General features: G+C 36.3%; 1 protein-coding gene across 5 annotated transcripts in view; it reads left to right on the top strand.

Moving 5' to 3' along the window:
• Positions 1 to 20623, top strand: part of SPOCK3 (SPARC (osteonectin), cwcv and kazal like domains proteoglycan 3) — a 167754-nt gene that overhangs the window by 126278 nt on the left and 20853 nt on the right. For all 5 annotated transcript variants that reach the window (XM_068187120.1, XM_068187122.1, XM_068187124.1 and 2 more), the window contains one exon: positions 19719 to 19838. In XM_068187120.1, coding sequence (XP_068043221.1) covers positions 19719 to 19838 — 120 coding nt within the window. The remainder of the gene's footprint in view (positions 1 to 19718; positions 19839 to 20623) is intronic.

Here is a 20623-nt window from a genome sequence, read left to right on the forward strand (position 1 = left end):
GCACCTTTACAACATCAATCTCCTCTATAACCACCTTGTCTTTTCTCTTCATTTGGCCTGTTGGTTTCCAAGTCATTCCACTTTTTATGGCTGCTTTTGGAAGCTTTGGGGTACTCAAATCTATACAGTTTTGTCAAATCCTAGTATGTATGTCACATCCACAAATTTACTTTTAAATGGAAAATTCCTAAGGTCTCAATGCTGTGGAAAGCAGTTCTGTCCTACTGTGGTGGACTGCACTTTGAGAATTTTCTCCTCATGTTTTTGTTACCAGCGAGTGTTGAACTGGCAGATCTGGCCTTGTGTTAAAAAAAGTGGTGTAATACAGTTTTTGATTTCTAAAATAATGTCAGTGTTGCATCTCTGCTCACTGTGTGAGTACTTTTTATCACAGGACACTTGCTAGCTTGTTCACTATATGTGGGAGTGAGCTTATATACATGGGGTGAATGCTTAGAATGCATTGCTTTTTTTGTAATCCTTGATTTTTGTGGGGTTGTTCCAACACTCAGGGCCATTTATACACTGGTTCTTTTTAGGTAAAGACTCGTTATATACAAGATGAGTAATCAGTCATTCAGAGTTGTATTCTTAAAAAGTATTCATATACTTTTCACAGGGAAAAGATTTTTCTAGAGGAGGTTGCTTTAAAATTATTTATTAAGAGAATTTTGATTAGCTTGATTGATTTTTTTAAATTCCTTTCTCCTTGTGTTTTAGTAGGAGGGGAAGCCCCAAGGAACCCAATGGCGAATATGCCTTTAGAGGCGAAAAAGTTATCTACAGTGTATCAGCCTGTGGTTTTGTGTGTGTTCCTGCAATTTTAAGACAGTTAGGCAAGCTGTTATGATGAAAGAAGATAATTAATGCTGTTTTTATTTTTGGATTTATAATTATTAATTTTAACTTAGATATCGAAACAATTAATGAACAAATTCAGTTCTAGAGTCCCCAAAACATGCAAATTATTTAGAAAGTTTAGTCTGTGTAGCACAACAAACTCTATTAACTATTTTAGGTAGTCATGAGAGAGTGCTTTTTTAGGATACATTCATTAGTTTCTTTTGCATTTCGCTAACCAGCTTCCATGGATTATAAAGTGGAAGCTTAAATATAGTCCAGACCATTAAAATGGTGTTGCATTCAATTATAATGGCTATAATTGCCTTAATTATGTAAATGAAGGGGCCTTGCCAATCTTATGGTACATTAAAGGCTTTTTAAGTGTGTCACAGCAGTTGTATTAAGAATAAATAACTAAAGAGATGCAGATCATATGCTAAGTATCTGGATCAGCATTATCTTTCTGTTCATGCAATGTACAAATATGCTAAGGATGCCTTTATGCTTGTGTCTCATTTACTGATGTGATGGTAATATTTTTTTTAATTATACTGTTTTTATACCATCAATATGCAGTAATATTTAAAAGTCTTTCATTACTCAACAGTGGAAGATAACTGCTAGAAAAATCAGGTGTTTTTATAAATCATGTAATTACTTTAAATTATTTAATTTGCTCCTCCTTCATGTTTTTTGAAGATAAAACATGGTGCTAATTGCATAACTTAATTCTGAATTATTTTTTCTGTAAGTATATCAGTTTATTGACAGTGAATCTGCTCGAGATCCTTAGGAAGCTCAGGAATGGACTGATGATGGTTCAGTAGTGTTCTGAAGGTGGATCAATAAGATTCATGAAATCCTCTTCAGGTAGGATGTAAGCTGAGTGGTATTTAAAGAACATGTGATAACCTTTTGGCAATCACTTCTCAATAATATTAATTGAGTCTTTAGAACTTCAATATCCTATTTACTTTAGTACTTCAACTGTGCTATCTGTGTTCCCTGTTAAATAGTTGCAGTATCACTTTTCTGAAGTGACTGTTCTAATAGCTGCCAGAATTTTAGTGTTTTCCTTAAAATATCAAAGGCCTTTAGAAACATGGATTGAAATGTCTAACTTTGGCAGCTGTTACTGATGTTTCTACAGCTGCTACACTGAAATTGACAGAAATTTGTTAATATCCTGGTGATGTGGTAGCCCTTTCAATTTTTTTTTAACATAAATGTTGTATCTCATTTATTCTTTGAAGCTGACCCCTGTCATGGTAACTAGTTTCTACTTGAGCTAATTTTAAGCAAATATTCCAGTAACTTACTGTGCAAGGAAAAAAAGCTTACTGGGAATCAGCATAGCCTTACTTGGTTAGACAATATCCTCTTTCTTTCAATAGTATATGTAGTGTAATAGTGTATATATACCCAATTAGTTCTTAGACTTAAAAGTAGAAGTTTTCTCTAAAAAAATCTTTCTCACCCCTCCTGAGCATACAGACAGAAGTACAGAATTGATTTACTGTTTCGATTTTACTTTTCCTACATAAATGCCTGAACATTCTTTCACAGTTGAGAACCATTGTTCTTTTGGTTGGTGTAAACTTTTGAGGCACTACTGAACTTTTTAATGTGGTTGTGTGTATTCACTGATACTCTGATAATGTCCATCTGTGCATTGAAGGTATGATGACACCTAGGCCATGTTTTCATCACTCATTTCTAGCTGTGATAATTTCTAAAAGTTTGAAATGATGATACAGTGTTAGAAAAAAATGTAAGAGTATTAGAAGAAAATTATTGAACAATAACTCTGTGAGACAATTTTTACATGCTTCTGAGTGTCTTTAAGCAAGGGAAAGATGATTTTGAAAAACCCCCCATCCTTATTTTGCATGCAAAATAGTCCTGCTAGCTTTGAGCCTTTATGTAGTTTACTACAGCTTTACTTAGAGACTTGGTAAGAATATGTACTAGTGTCTGTATGATGTAAATCTATTTCAAATGATACATTTTCATATCTTGAATGTTTTTACTGCCAAGAACCCAGGTTTTGTATTTGTAAATACAGATTTATTTTGTATTCTTGATAATTCAGCATTATGAAAACATGTATTAATAAAATTATTAGATCAATCCTTTGTGCCTCAAGTATAGTAATTATCCAGCTGTGTTGCTTTTTATCTGCGTCACAATATACAATACTAAGTTTATTTTTTCTTGATATCTTTATTTTATATCACAGATGCATACCACTTTACATGTCAGAAATTCTCTAAATAACACATTAAAGTCTTCATGGAAAATGAAAAACCCAACTTCTTTCCTGAATGCACCATGATCCATGAAATTAGCTGTGGCATCTGTTCTGCTGATACTGCAACATCAAGTGCTACAGTCACCTCACATGCAGGCATCAGCATTTGTTCAATTTTACCAAATTGTTAAGCTCATTAACATGGTGGCACCTTTAAAACATAACTACCCCCTAAAATTAAATGGCTTTGTATTGTGATTTACTAGTTCAGAGGTATGAAAAAAAAAATCAAACAAATCTCTTTACCATTCCTAAGAGTGCAAGTCATAAGAAATCCTGGATTGATTAATCCTCAGTAATAATTCCTGTCAATATTTTTGCATTATTTTTTGTCTTTTTAGTAGGGGCTTGTTAGAATACTCAGAACAGTAGTAGAGCATAGAATATTTAAAAAGAGAGTAGTAAAGTCCTTTTAAGTGGAAAGTAAGTAATTAAGACAGGTTTGTTCTGTTTGGTCTCTTTAGCAGGATTGTCTCAAATTCAGATGTGGCTGAATGTTTTAAGAAAGTTTACTATGTCTCTGGAATAGGAATCCTGTATAGGAATCTGATTTTTTTTCCTAGTTTTCTTTTAAGGTCAGTAGTTGAAGCTGATCAACCTCTGTAGTATTTCTGTATATACAGTTTAAGAGGATTAAAAGATACGTCAAAGACAGAGGCCACTAAATCGCTGGTATTATATAGTTACCTTCTTTCTAAAGGTTTAGCTTCAGAAAAGGAATGCAAAAAGAGTGTATAGTTTTAGCAAAGTGAACGAAATACTGCTGCAGCTCAGAAAAACACAGAAACTAGTAATACTTTCTGGTTATGTGTTTCACCCTGTTTAAATCTATTAAAGAGAAAGAGTTTGTACAAGCATATCCAAATCAGTTGGGATGTTTCTGACCATTTAATTGAGCATTGGGTCATAACTAGACTTCATAGAAAACAGGATACATAACATGTATTGGGAAAACAAGTTTAAAAGAAAATTACTACAGATAGGAATAATTTAGAAGAGTTGTCCACCAGTTTTAAAGATTACTGATTGATAGCTTAAAAGTGTTTTTTCTGTGTGAAAAACTGACAATAGCCAACAGTATATAGTGTGTCAAGGCTAGAGGGTGCAGACTGGTGTCAGAGAGGAGCATCTGTGACAATTTGGTGCTTAGAAAAAGAAGGCTAGAGATCAATGCAGTTATTCACAAGGTTATTGTGTACATGTGTTTATTTCTTGATGTCTCTAGAATTTCATTCACCAGGGTTAAAGGTAGATTTTATAATGCAAGTACTGATTTCCCATGTCCACAGTTCATCCAGATGGTCTTTTAATTATTAGTGAGAGCTCTCACTGACTGTAAGGATTAGCAGCCTGCACCTCTGTAATGTTCATTTGTGGGAACATGAATCTCATTGTGTAAGATGCCAGTCTGTCAGGATGTTTTTCCTGCATTGCATGGGGAGCTGTTAGAAGTTCATTGATGCCAGTAAGTGATGCCAGGGAACTGATTTCTTTAGCTTCTTGAAAGAGGTTCTCAGCAGTGGCAGGAATGTAGCACTCAATACAGAGTAAATACAGTAATTCAGCTTTCTAGCTGAAGTATATTCCCTTTCCGGAGAACATCCTAATTTTCTTACATTGAGGAACTATATATTACTATTTTCTTTGTCTTTTCCCCCTCTCTCTAGGCCACTTGTTACATAGTGTTACATACCATGCAACACTTCACTCTGCAAGTGGTAAGTCTAAGGTATTGGTCCTTATAAGTTAGGGTAGGAGAGTTAGAGTGAATGATAAGCAGTTAGTTACTAATTTATCTTAAATTGTTTAATTTTCTATTTTAGTTTATTTGAAATTAATTCAGTTTTTTGCATAAGTGATATGCAGTGTCATAAAGATTTTTCTTTTTCTTCTAAATCTTATTTCTGATTTTCTCCAATGTATTGGGAGAGATTTAAAATTGGTTGTTTTGTAAGATCAGACTTTGATATGACAAAGGGGTCAGGCTTTTGATTTATTCAATTTCTCTTCTCAAAACCCCAAAAAATATAAAAATAAGCTTGGAGGTGGGGGGTAGGGTGTGGAGGTGGAAAACTTTGCTTAGTGTAAAAGGAGCAAGAAATGAATATAGTTTTTTCCCAAAATAATCTGTGCAACTAGCACAGAGAATCTGAATAAAGATGCAGTAAATAAAGAATTAAATTTTACCATCACTTGAAATTATTTTTGTTGGGATGTTTGAAATTATCAGTAAAGTACTTCTGCTACCAAACTTTTACTAGGCTACACACCAGTATTGCAGAGTCACAGACTAGCAGAATGGTTCAGTTTGAAAGTGATTTCTGGAGGTGCTCTTGCTCCAACCCCCTGCTCAAGCACAGCCACCTAGAAGAGGTTGCTCAAGACCGTGTTCAGACAACTTTAAAACATCTCTGAGGATGGAGCCTCTACATCCTCTCTGGAAAACTCAGTCACTCTCACAGCAAACAACTCTTTCCTCATGTTCAGCAGAAACCACCTGTTTCACTTTGTGCCCATTGCTTCTTGCCTCATCACTGAGAACTACTGAAAAGAACCTGGTTCTGTGTTTATGTCCACCTTCCAGGTATTCACATTTATAAGATTCCATTGTTTTCCTCTCATCAAAAATGGTCCCAGTGCTTTCAACATTTCATCATACGAAATTCTTTTGATGCACCAAATGTAAAGGTCCACATTATAATTAGCTAACCAAAGTTGTCTATCATAATGGAACCTCATGAGTGATTTTGTCACATTCAGTGGCAATTAGTGAGACATTTTTTATTAGCTGTGAAGACCTGTGAAAGAGAAAGAGTTTGTAGAATGGTCTGAGAACTATAGCACATGTATGTATATTAAGAGATACTACACTTGCTTCTGTGTACAAATGCATGTTTTTCTTTTTTAGCCAAAATATAGAGAAAGAAATGCAGTCTGATCTCATGCATTTGAGGAGCAAGTTGAGAAATGTGTAGCTTAACATGTAGCATGAAATACAGCCAAGAAAATGTGATTTATAACTCAAAATATATTTATCACTAAAAGTTCTTTGTCATTTTAATGTGGTGATGTAAATCCATAAATTTCCTAGTTAACCTTGTGCAGTTTACAGTGATTCTAGATTTATATGCTAACTTTCTAAGAGAAATCTCTAAAAAGAAATATTGTTTGTCTACATGCACACACAATGCAGATATTGTAATACTTAATATCTATATCTATATCTATAGCATATTTTATATATATACATGAAGCACCTAGACCATTGAAACTCTTCTGTGGAACCAAGTGGGTGTTTTTGTAGGGTAACATAATCATGTACGAAATACACTGAAAACTATGACTAAAAGTAGTAGTAGTAGTAGTCTAGAAACCTATTTTACAGAACATGAACTCATAAAAAGTGTTTGCAAATCATAAAGCCTGCAAAACAATCTTTGTTTTCCATCTTCTTCGGGCACAGTGATGTAACATTCAATTCAATCTGAAATGAGCATTCTAATGGGTAATGATTCATTCTTGACATTTGGACAAAGGACACAAGGAGCCTTGGAAGTAATTTTTAAATTCCTAGCTATATATATTTATATCTAGAAGCAAGCTAACTATACACAACATAAACATAAAATTGTACTGAATTTCATTTCCACAGATGTCATGGAATAATTGCACAATCTACTATTCCTTTTTTTCCTATTGCTCTACCTCGAAGCAAGATCTCTTCAGACTGGAAGAATGGCTCTTTTGCGGTTTAAGGACTTCCATAATGCAAATAGAAATGCATATATCCATTAAGAAGGCATTTGCAGAGAGATTGATGGTGTTGGCATGCATTTGTTAAGCACCAGGCAAACAACCAGTCCATATGTGCAGACTGCCCACACTGCACATGCTGCGAATCTGGTGTCTCCTGGAGGCTTGCAGCTTAATGACTTGAAACTTGTATGGTACACTCTTCTGGGAGAGCTGCACATGAAATGGTCTGGTCAGAGCTCTTGTTTTATTATAATCTGAGTTTCCTTTTGATTTCCAGAGTTGTGGGGTAGATAAAGAACAGCATTCTAAAAAGTTGAAATGCGGGAACTCCTTTCCTGTGTAATGGAGCAGTTTGTTCCAGTGTATCATGTGGACATCGGGTCATTCTGTTGCATAAATCAAAATGGAATTGACAATCCTTATCAAGCATTTTAAATGCTTATTAATGTTATTTTGGATGATGAGGAATTTCTTATGGAATGGAAGCCAAACAGTAACTGTGAAAACAAAGTACATCTGCCTATTCCAGTCTTTACAGAGGTCTTAATTTTTGCTATCAGTGTCTCATCGTTAGCCTGTGTTATTTTATTTTTTCAAATTGAATTTACTTTATCTGTGCAATATCAGGCCATATAAAAAATGGACATTTTCCTGAAGACAATTTCCTTGCTTCTTTCAATGCTACAAGAGAAAAGGGTTGTATGTGGACTCAAAAATTAGATATATTTGCATTTCTTTGTAGCCATTGGATAAATATCAATCAATTAATTTAGATTTAAATGTTCAGCATCTTACCTTTCTGAAAAAAAATGTTTTCATTGTTGTATTTTCTAAAAAAATTAATATCTACTATTTTCACCAGGAAAAAAAAAATTAAGTAACAGTATCATAATGATAAAGGGTATTTTTGTTACAGAAATATGTGCTGAGTAACAAATAGTTCATTTCACAGGAAACTTTTCAACACCAAAGTGATTAAATGGGACACCTTGATTATGTGGTGTACAATGTAATACAAATAATGTGTTTCATTAGCTCTTGACACTTCAAAATGTGAGGAACTAAAGAAAGAAGCAGCCTAGAAAGGGGGAGAAGGTGAAAAAAGAAAATGTGAATAGCAAGGATATGATGATGTTTTAATTACATCTCTGGCTCAGGACCATAGTCTTGTGCCCACCAGGCAGGTGCTTGGCTGCCTTGTCTAGATAGCAGAGAGAAGAAAAACTCACGATTGTTTTATATTTATATTCAGCCATATATTTATGTATTTATGTATGTTCCTATCTTCTGCTGAAGAGCTGACCTATTTTGTGTGTGTCTGTGTAGTCAATGAGAAACAAATGAAATCTAGATACCTAATATACCTAGTTGACTACCTTTCAGGGAGATTTTGGAGAGTTTGTGTGAATTGCTCCCCTGTGGGCCATAACTACTGCCTATATCCTCAGGAAGTTTCTTCTAATTGTCATCACTGTTGAGTGACTGAATAATCAGAGGAGCTGTTGCCTGCATCTTCTTCACAGGTGATTGATACCAGTGTGTTGAAAATGTCATGCTTTCTGTTTTCTTTTTTATTAATTTCTTCTAAGAGACTTACCTAACACTCATGCATTTTTGGACTTTAGGCAGTCACTAGACATTCAGTATTAATTTAATTTATTTTGGTCAACTATTTGTTTACATCAGATAGCCGGAGTGGTTTTGAATTCAGTGCACTGGGTGTTGTACATTGGTACTGTTTGTTCGCAGCTCCCTCATGCTGAATCCTACTGAAATAAAGAGTATTACTGAGTAATGCTGGGTACAAGTCTAAATAGGGAGGGAACTGGCAGGAGAGCAACCTTGCCAAGAGGGATCTGGAGGTGCTGGTCAGCAGCAGCTCAGCATGGGTCAGCAGGGTGTGCCCTGGAACCCAGAGGGCAAAACCCCATTCTGGGGTGCATCAAGCACAGCACAAGCAGACAACCAACAGAGGTGACTGACCCACGGCATTCAGCCTTGTGGGGCCTCACCCTGAGTGGTGTGTGCAGTTCTGGGCCCCACACATCAAGAAGCATGTGATGGTCCTTGGATGCCTCCAGAGGAGGGAAGCAAAGCTGGTGACAGGGATAGAAACAATGTACTGTGAGGAGAGGATGAGAATTTTGGGCTTGTCAAATTTGGACAGAAGGAGGCTGAAGGGTGACTTCAGTGGTCTCTGCAGCTCCCTGAGGAAGTGGAAAGGGAGGTGCTGAGCTCTTCTCCCTGGTATCGGGTGAAAGGACACATGGGAATGCTTCAGAATTGCGCCACAGGAGTGTTAGCATTTTGGAAGCATTTGAAAGCATTTTGTTACTGGGAAGGTGGTCAAACACTGGGACAACCTTCCTAGAGATGTGGTCGATGATTCTGCTGGTGTTTAAGAGGCATTTTGGACAATGCCTTTAATAACATGTTAGGTTATGGTCAGCCCTGAACTGGTCAGGCAGCTGGACTATTGTAGGTCCCTTCCAAGTGAAATACTATTCCAAGTGAGTAGGAATTGTTTTAATATGTTTGCTAAGTTATGATTCTATTTAGGAGTCTGCCCACTTACTTTTTTAATAGATAACATACCTTGAGGCACAAACAACAAAATTCACAAATTTAATTTCTAGTATCTGGAAGATAATAAAAACAAATTATTTTCTATGATTTTATATATTTTGTTCTTCTCAGCCTGTATGAGAAAGTCATTTTTTTGCAGTTTGAAGCTTTAATGAGTTTTTGGTTTATTTCTGTGTTCTAAGGCTTAAACAACAGTTTTGATACCATTTTAAATTGCAAATTCAATGCCTTTAGGTTTGGTGGGAAGTCTGTTCTTATTGTAACTTCCCTTATCAACTTGGAAACGTTAGGGTTCAATGTAATTTTTTGGTTTTCAGAAATTTTTTCACAGCTCAAGTTACTGGCTGATTTCAAAATACTAGTTGAAGTTGTACTGAAGTTTTTTTATATGGAACATTAAAGTACATTACCATAGTGGCAGCTGCTGTCCATACTGCATCATGTACTGCAAAAATTTACTTAGTCATGGCCATCAGCTCTGGGACCCCCAGCATAAAAAGGACATGGACCTGCTGGAGTGAGTCCAGAGGAGGGCCACAAAAATGTTCAGAAGGGTTGAGACCTGCAGTTGTTCAGCCTGGAGAAGTGAAGACTCTGGGGAGAGCTTATAGCATCCTTCCAGTATCAGAAGGAGGCTACAAGAGAGCAGGATGCTCAAGGCCTTATCCAACTTGACCTTGAATCCTTCAGGGTTGGAGCATCCACAACCTCCCAGGGCAACCAGTTCCAGTATCTCATCACCCTCACAGAAAATAATTTCTTCCTAAGGTCTAACCTACATTTCCCCTCTTTTAGTTTGTGCCCATTACTTGTTCTCCCGTTACTACAGGTCCTGATGAAAAGCTTCCCTGTAAGCTCTCTTGAGATACTGGAAGGTTCCTATGAGGTCTCCATACAACTATCTCTTCTCCAGGGCCTGAACAGCCCCAACTCTGTCAGCCATCATCATAGGAGAGCTGCTCCAGTCCTTGTTTTGACCTCGTGGCCCTCGTCTAGACTTGCTCCAATAGCTCCATGTCCTTCTCATGTTGGGACACTGGAGCTGGATGTGGTAGTCAGGTAGGATCTCACAAGATCAGAGTAGAGAGGGAGAATAATCTTCAAGTTGCTGGCCATGCTCCTTTTAGTGAAGCCCAAGATTCCCTTGGCTTTCTGGGCTGAGACTGCACGCTGATGGCTCATGCTAAGTTTTCCATCAACCATCTCTGAATTCCTTCTCTGCAGCCCTCCTTTAAGTCCCTTCTCCGCTCAGCTTGTAGGTGTGCCTGGGACTGCCGTGACACAAGACCTTGCACTTGGCCTTGTGGAACTTCATGAGGTTTGCCTGGGGCCACCTGTCAGGTGTGTCAAGGTCCCTGTGGCTGCCATCCCTTACCTCCAGCGTCTTGACTGCAGCTCACTGCCTGGTGTTGTCAGCAAACTTGCTGAAGGTGCACTTGATTCCAGTGCTTGCGTCACCGACAAAGATGTTGAACAGTATCAGCCCCACAATATAATTATTCTATACATTTAATGACCTTGTAAAATTATGCAGTACCTGCAGTCCTATTAGACTTCCAGGTGTCATTATAAATTATAAAAAAGACACTTTCTGCCATGTACAGTATGTTATAGGATTATGTTATTTTGGATGTTACAAGATTATGTTTATTTTTCATCATATTTACCAACTCTGACTGATCTGTGAGCAGCCCTAGAAGCTTTAGAAACTGTTTTTTTTCTAAAACAGGAATTCAGTATAAAATGAAAACAAACTAGTGGTTTTTCTCTGTAAGTTGATTGCATATTAAGAAATAATAGCAGTGTTGGTTCTTAAAGTAGAAATGTGTTGATGATGTCCTTTCAGTTAATAAATTAATATATGCAGACAGCAGGAAGTGAATAAGATCCCAAGTCTGTTCAGGTATCCAAGCAATAGCCTTCAAATTACAACTGTAAAACCAGGAGGAAGTTTTGAGGTTTTATGCAGTAGCAATAAGGGTTTTTCATCTTTGTTGAATGCAAAACTGGTACTGAAATCAGTGACAAAACTCCCACTAAATGGAAACAAGGTTTCTGTTTGTTTAATTAAATTAGAGCCGTGGAGAAACTCTTAAACTTGGAGCCGTTACACTGCAAGGTAATTTTTTTGGTGGTGGTGCTTGCTGTTGAGTCCAGTAATCTCTGCACACATTTGCTGTGCCTCAGCTTCACCTTGCTAAATGTGAATTTGCTGTTGTCTGAAAGTCATTGAGGAGCAATGTCAACATTTTGAAAGTGAGGCAATGAACCATGCAGACAGGAAATCAACAACTTTCTGAGCTCAGTGCAGTAGTAACAAAACCTGGAGTTTGACCACAGTGAATTCACAGGTGGCTGTCAGGGCCTGTATCTTTTAAAACTACCTAAATAGCCTAGTGATGCGACTGGCCCTGTAGAATAGAATAATCTGGCAGGACTCTCTAGTGCTGTGTTGATTTAATGATGATCATTGTTGAAGAAATGAGGAACTTCTGTGTGACCATTAAAATTCAGGTATCACTGTGATATGTTTCGCGGTAGTTATTGATGTGTTTAAAGAAATACAAAATACTTCTAAGAGCACGGCCCAAAAAAGGCAGAAGCGAAACATGCATGAAATTGAATTTCAGTAGCAAAAGGAATAGCAGCTAGAAAATGATGTTAAAAGTCTTTTAACAGAGAACAGAAGAATCTATGTGAGAAATAGACATCATTTTGCACTATAAATGTTTCTTACTGTTTTTACTAGGGTGTCTTCAAAACCATTATCAGTAGGTATTTCATTATTTCTTAAAATAATTGTAATACTGGTTTTGTTTTTTCACTTTTAAGTCTCAGGTACCTGATGCATTATTTTCAGACACTTGCTGATGTCACTGATAGTTTAAGGACTTCTACAGATTTTGTAAAAAGTGCAAAACGGTGATGCCATTATTAGGACAGTAGTTTGGAAGTCTCAGATGCAGTGGTAAAGAGGCTCACAGTTCATGATACTTGGCAGTTCTTTTCAGCTGTAGGCAACAGTGCTGATAATCAGCACAGCCAGTTAGTATAAATGCCTTTCATGGCTTATGATTAACAAGTGAAATTATAACTGAATAGATTACTACCTGGCATCTCTAATTGCCCATACTCTTTTTGCCTTGAAAGGTTCTTAATCACCGTGTGGAAGAACAATGTACATTCTAATTATATAGATTTTGTCTAAAATGCAACACATTTTCTTGTGTAGATTTGTTTCAAAATATGATGTCATATTTCTTTAAACAAAAGGGTTATATTTTTCTTTTAATAGATTGCAAATTTATTAAATGTAATTTTGAATTGTGAAAAATGTCAACAGAATTGTTTAAAAATCATCACTGTGTTGATCAGTGTTAGCATTCCTTTCCTCTTCAAAGAAGCAAGTAGCTGGTCTAGACAGCAGCAAATTGAGGGTGAAATTCTGGTTGTACTGAAGTCAGCAATAATTTTACTACGGATTTCAATAGGGTAAGGATTTTAAGAGGGCTTTGTCCTGTTTTCCATGCACAAACACATGGTGCTGGTTTGTGCTTTCTGTAAGCATCTCCTTTTGAAAACTTCCGTACTTGTGAAGTCAACATGGGCAGCACTGCATGCAGGTAGCCAGCAGAAAGAGTGTGGCTGGAAAAGAATTTTCTGAAACCTGTCATGATACCAAGACTGACCCTTCATGGTGTCTGCTTTGGATCTGATGTTGGTTTATGTCACACTCTGTGTTAGAAGTTCTCTGTAACACATATGAGGATCATTGTTGATAATGCAAGATTTTTGGGTTTAAAATACATACAGGAATAACCACATTAGAAATTACCAAGGCTAAATAAATTCCTATCTGTATGAATATTCATATACAGCTCGTAAAAATTTCCTGATCTACATCAGACATTCATGAACAATCCATTTAGTGGTGAATGCATAGACTAACAGAACATATTTGCACTTTGCTAACATATTTCATATATGCATTTGTAAACATTTTGGGTATTTGTGCCCTAACCATGTTTTTTTAAAACTCATTAGTTTCTGCATTTCTCCTTGCACTCTTGATTATTGAATTTGTGTGGAGACACAGCTGCAGATTACATTTACTTAACCAGCATTTTGATTTCACTGAGGTGGTGGTAGTGTAGTAGATTTTGCATCTCGCTGCCTGTCAATTCTGGGCCAGGGGAATTGAGTCCTGCTGTTACATTACTATATAATGGATTAACTGTCATAGGTTTCCTCAAAAGTAGAGAAAGAGTTTGTCTACCTCTGTTGGCCTTACTTTAGGGAAGATACAAATAATTAACTAAATTGGAATAGTTCTTCTCTCTCAGTCCTCTCTGAAAGGTCTACAGGCATCTGTTCTCTTTAATGAACAATTTTATGTGATTGACAGCAATGTTAGTGATTAAACATTCAAGAAAAACACAAGCAAATGGTTAGAGTAAATACAAAGTGGTTTAAAGCGTCAGATCACAATCAAAATATGAAAAAAAAATTTCTGCAATGCAGCCTCGGATCTGTTAGACTTCAGTGGGATCCAATATGATGTAAGATTTCTTTATGCCAGACACATGCAGACAGATTGTAGTTAATTTCTGTTAAAGGGTGATTCTTCAGCCCACTGTTCAATTCTCCTGCCCTTCCATGACAGAGAAAAGGTGCAAACCAGTAGGTAGTCATAATGAGAAGCAATAATTTTCTCTCACAAAAGAAAGAAAGGTCTGTCAGTCCCTTCTAGGTTCTGTGCATGGCTACCTGATGTAATACACTTTTAAAGTCTTTTATCAGGATGGAACATTTCTGATTCCAGAAAATACCTAATTTGAAATGGTAAAATAATATATACATATTTTTAAATTTTCTTTAAAAAGAGCATGATTCAGTGATCTTTTTTGCCTTTGTCTACTATGTTTCAAGGGATTATGTGTCAAATGCAAGAAGTCTTTGCAGGTCTCTCTGTCAGTCATGATCTTGAAGGGAAGAAAATGTCCAGACTATGTCCCAGAGCTGTGTAGTGCTTTCAGGAATCCTTAAATCTGAATTTTGAAAACTACCATACCTTTGTGTTATGGTTTCTTTAAAAGCTTTCACCACTAACACAATTTTTGGTCTGTCCCTATTTGATACTTCCCATATCTTTAATTACATGAAATACCAGTTTCAATTGAATATACAGAAATATTTGAAAATTATCTTGGAATATAGCATATTACAGTGGAACATCTCTTTGCTATCTTCTTTTGCTGTCTGTGTTCATAACTCTGCAATTTACAGATTAATAATGTCATTTTCATCCTCAGAAATTAATAGTTTGGAATAACAGACCACGATGAGAAATGATAGGCAATAGTAAAGGTTAGCAGCAATTAGCAAAGGAAGCCATCTACATTGATTGTCCTTCAGAAAATAAATTAGCAAATTCCACAATAGGTCTGTGAGAGACTTCTGAGAGACTAAAGAATCAGTATTGTCTTACTTGATTGCAATGTCTTTGTAAGTCCACATATTTTAAGATGAAGACAGTAACTTGGCACATAAATTGTGTGTGTTGTGGTTACTACTATTTTTCCTGCATTCAGAAGTTATTATTATATTTAAATGTGAAGTCTTTAAAAACTGTGTGGACACAAAAAAAATCAGATTTATTTTATGAAAATGTAGTTTATTGAAATAATTTTGCATTTTATGAAGCATTAATCATATGCAGAATGTCTGTATGGAACATTAATTTGAGGCAGTAAGAATAAGCAGCTGCAGGTCCCTGATATGGTATCTGCAGCATTTGTATTAATTATCTCATAACATAGACTAACCAAAGTAGCAAATTCATTATGTTTAGTTAAATACTAAGGAAATCAGAATGCTTTTATTAGTTAATTTCAAGGTATTATCTTCTTAAAATCACTAGCCCTACCCTAGAGGTAACAGATGGCTGATAAATATCAGCTTATAGAAATATATGCATGAATTTTTTCAGTTTAGAGCTTTTTTAAAAAAACCAAACAAGTTCTAATGGTACATCCTGGATGGTAAAAAGGTGACTGAAATGACTATCCCATCCTTTAGTTACAGGTTTGGAGGGATTTTTGTCCTTCTGCCAAATTTATTGGGTTTTTCTAGCACATTTCTTTTTGCCATATGTTACTCTTCCCATTTGTGACAGATGATGCAGAGCTAGAAGTGCTGCTCTATATTACAGGAATTGTAAGTCACTTGCATACAATTCTTAGACATTTAGAGTTAGCCACATGGGTACTAGCCCATATTCTGGAGCCAGGAATTTTCAGTCCGAGTAATCAGTTCCTCAGGGCTAAATTCACAAGCCTCTGCAGAATGGCAGCCTTGCAGAGCACTGTCACTGGGTAGTTACGTGTGCTATAATGTTCCAGCTTACTGTAGTAGATGTTGTCTTCAAAGGCAGCACTGAGTTCTGATGGCAGTTTCAGGGTTACTGTATTTTCAGAAGAACATTTAAATGCCTGTGCTGGAACAGATGCTCAACATTTTTTTTGCAGCCATATGATATTATATGACTGGTAGGTAATGCTGTCAAAGGGCATTGGGCTACACGAGCATCAGCTGTGGACAGCTCCTAATAACCCTGCTCACAGCTGATTCAGAATTGCTGCTCTAACCAGGTTTCTGGGTCTCGAGCAAGCCTGGACAGATGGATGCAATCCTCAAGTTACAGCATGAGGAAATACTCTTGTATTTTTCAGGGAGAACAGTATAGAGCTACAAAGCAGTTGATAGTAATTCCTTTCAAAGAGGGGTTGTCTCTCAAGCACTGAGGAACCCTCACATGAGTTGTCTGATGGTCACAGGACATGAAAGACTTGACACTGCCCTGAGCAGCCTGATGTAATTAGACCTACTTTTAACAGAGAGTAAGTCTGAACTACTTCTGGAGGTCCCTTTAAACAAAAATTATTGAACAACATCATATTGTTCTTTGATTGCAATGCTTTTGTAAGTCATATGCAGTGATTCTAATATGTTGAAAAAGTTTGAATAGCAAGAAGTCTTGCTTCAGCACACACAGACTGATCAGTTGCCCATCTCACATGGGGTAATTACTAGTTGACTCTAAAACATGGTTGATGTGTACCCTGTTCTTCAAGTTTTCTATATGCTCTCTTTATATTTACTTCCTGGTTATTTTATTGTATACATGAATTTATGAATATAGTTCTGCACAATTGAATGAGATTGTGTGTGCTGAGGAAGATCATCTGCATCATTTGTGGTGTGTTTCTCATTTCTTTTTTTTTCCTAAATAATTTTTTTGATCCTTCACTTAACAAAAGCTACTCTTTGATATAACAGTATTGCAGTGTGCTTATTATGTGCATTCAAAACTTACTAAGTTAGAGATAATTTTTTTTGTGTCTGTGTTTACATAAAAAAGAAGCACTGTTAAAACAACTTATTTTCTCTTATGTCAGGATGCTAAGACTAGTTTAAATTTGTTAGGGATTTCAGTACATTGTGCTAATGCTAAAACACGTTCTGCATGTCTTTACAGCTTTCAGTAACACTGTTTTTACTTCATTAATTAGCTTGAGTGTAAAGGCACTTAAAGAACTCGGGCTGATACAGCATTTTCAAATGTTTTGCTTCCAATCTGTAAAGTATATTCAAATGCCAACACAAATCATAACATTTACTGTATGTGAAAACAGATTGAATAGTTGGTTCCACCTAACATTTAAATAATATTTATCATAAAGTTATATCTGGATTAAGTACCTATAAATTCTCTGATACCTTCATTTTTTTGCATAGCCATAGCTGTTAATTTTAGAAGACAGTCTCATTGCTTGAAATGACAGTAGACTCCAGTAACCGTTGAGCTAGTGACTTTGCATTGCCTTGTACTAATTCTGTTAATGGCTACTAAAATTGATTGTAATAGCAGGATTGCTTTGCATTGGGATTATACAAAACCAGAAGTACTTCTTGGCAGGTTTTTGAGTGGATTCATATGATTTAATATGCATTTTTTGATTACTGTCTAACCTTCTACAACCTTTACTGTCTGTCTTTCACCATTAAAGATTCATCTCCCAGTCTATCAGGTTAAATAATAGTCTGAATAGATCTGAATTACCTCATCTTGACCTATTTTAAATCAGTACAGACAAATTTGCACAATAATTTCACTACTCTGTATCTTTACAAGCTCATCACCGGGATGAAAAGTTTCTAAACAGGTTTTAGTATGTATCAACTAATTACTATAACTTTTCATCATGTTTCAATGGCAAGAAGCATTCTGGTGAATGGATTTTCAGGTCGATCATCTCTGTCACAGAACAGGAAGTTGAACATAAATATATTCTCTCATTCCTGATTGGCTCGGCCCTGGGCAGCGGTGGGTCTGTCCTGGAGCTGGCTGCCATTGGCTCTGCTGGACCTGGAGGAAGCTTCTGGCAGCTTCTCACAGAAGCCACCCCTTTAGCCTCCTGCTACCAAAACCTGGCCATACAAACCCAATATACAGCTGTAACTGAAGGAGAAATTAAAGAGGAGCAGAGTGTCCCAAGTTAACAGCTGACTCTTTGTGCTGACCTGTCAGCTGATTGCAAGAGTTGATACAGGAAGGTGTCATTATAGCAAATATAGAAATCCCACATGTTTGAATTAAAATATCTGGTCTTGGATCAGGAGAACATTTTCGTCTGGTTGTTGTATACATTTTTTAGTACACGTGCCTATTTATCATTATTTTTTCCCCAGTTCCCTGTAAATTATCAGAAAAGAAATAGTTCTGTTACACAATAGAGAAGCACAAATACAACATTTATAAAAATGTCAGTCCATAACATATGCAAATGTATGGATGGATGAATTCTACTTTAGTCTTTCATGGATAGAATCCAAGTATCAAGAGGAACTTCAGTAAAGGATAAATAATCCCGTGCTTAGATGCATGCAGTTGTACAGGCATTGATTGTTGTTGACATAATGACATGTTTCTATCTTATTCCAAAAGACAAATAGGTGTTTCACAGTGTTGTTTAATTTAATGAAGTGCTAAAAAAGCTATGTCACTAAATGTGTTGGATTGCTACACAATAAAGGAGAAGTAAGCAAACTGGAGATTTATTTTCAAGAATGTTGCTCTGAAGCTCTGCCAGCTTAGGTACGAGCTTTCAGGTTGTAGCTCATTCAGTTACTGGTAGACCTGGAAAATGATCCCAGTTTGGAAATTATAGCTATTGAGAATGGCAGTTGAAGATATTTTGTTACCTGAACAGGGATACATTTGGTGTCTTTTCTGCGCTTGTCATCTTCCAGATAGTGCTATTTCTTTTGTCTTCTCTTAGCTTTTCCCAAACAAATGGGAAGATGGAGTTGTGGGAGGGATATCTGCTTGCTTCAAGCACTCCCTTTCTTTGTCTTCTCAGTGAATAAGCCTCTTGAATGCACATCTCTCTCTGATACCTCCTTCTGTTGCCTTCTGTACGAACTGCCAGTACTTGACAGCACTTCAGCCAGTCTTCTACTAATCTGCTGCTCTTGGCACTACAGATGCTCTCTTTGGTCTGGTGTGCTTTTTCTGCCTTTGCTATTTCTGGTCAAAGAACACATCCTTTCCATCACTAAGTGGCTGTACAGTTGCCTGTTAGCCATTATGTGCTCACAGGTCTGGCTTGTGAAACTCCATTCCAAGTATTCCAAACTTCCAGCACATTGTTGAAACACTTCTGCTGCCAATGCTATTCCCTCTTTTCATGCCTCAGCATAGGAAAGTAGGTTGGGTGTTCATGATTATCTGCCTAAATTTCACCTCTGACCTCTTCTGATAGGTCTTGGATTAGTATTGCCTTAATGAACATGGAAATGAACAGACAAAAGGCTGTCATGGGTGTCTCAGCCTCATCTGCAGTAAGGTGTGAAAATACCTGTGCTACAACTGTGTATAGTAGTTTGCAAAGGAGGTTTTCTATTCCTTGTCATCTGTAATTTTATAATTCCTTTATACTGCAGGTATTTATTTCTCACGACCTCCATTGGGTTCTGAAGGCATACCTAAGCAATGCAGCTGAATTAAATAAATGTTAAAAGTTGTGGAACATAACTGTTTGTATTATTATATGGGGTTTGGGTTTGGTGGGGGTTGGGGAATTTTTTTTAGCATAATTTGAAAAGTTCTATTTAGCACTCTGGAGAAAAACATTAAAGAACTCTGCATTTTGCTTTTCAGTGTGCAGTGACCTGGAATTCAGGGAAGTTGCAAACAGATTGAGAGACTGGTTTAAGGCACTTCATGAAAGTGGAATTCAGAATAAGAAGACTAGGATGGTTCAAAGGCCTGAAAGAAGTAGTAAGTGATTTCTGCTTGTCTTATTTGATGTTTTCTTTGATCCTTTTCTGCTCTTTTGTTTTTCCATTGCTAGGACCTGCCTTATTCTTGTGTGCTTTAAATAGACATGTGTACAAAACTATAACTTTGGGCTTTTCTGGAGTTGGTTTCCTATTTATGGCTTAGTACTAATACAAAATGTTCACTTCAGACTTTCAATATCATTTGGCAGGACAGCTATCATTCACAATGCTTTAATTTGTAAATGCCATCAAATTAAAATAAATAAAATAAAGGAGCTTAAATTATGTGTGACCCATCTTTGCTAGTTGATGTCACTGTATGTACTGGTACTGAAAAACAGATGGAAAAGAAGCTTGTAAGTAAAAAAGAATTTTTAAGGTTATACTTGAAATTGGAAAAGACTCAGGAGTACTAATGAAGTGGAAACAGTAGGGGCATAATTTGTCTTTAACCCCCTCCAATATTTAAATAGATTTCTTTTGGTGTGAAAAGTAGTTCCATTTTAAAATGTAATAATCAAATGTTTTTTTTAGAAGAGCAGTTGAAGTGTGCATTAATAGTTCCAAAAGTAAAGTCCTGCTGTGAGGGGAGTCAAATTGGATTTTGTAAGCCATAAAACTCTAGCTTTTATTAATAAGAAGGGCAAACTATGAATTCTTCCAGAGTATGTTTCACAGAACTTGGCCACCACTGGCTTCTTACCTTACTTATTTTATTTTTAGCTTTTTAAATATTTGAGATTTTTTATGTTTTGTTTGTTTCAATTTGTAGCATTACTTTTT

The sequence above is a fragment of the Anomalospiza imberbis genome, chromosome 4, assembly GCF_031753505.1.
Source record: "Anomalospiza imberbis isolate Cuckoo-Finch-1a 21T00152 chromosome 4, ASM3175350v1, whole genome shotgun sequence".
NCBI lineage: Eukaryota > Metazoa > Chordata > Aves > Passeriformes > Viduidae > Anomalospiza > Anomalospiza imberbis.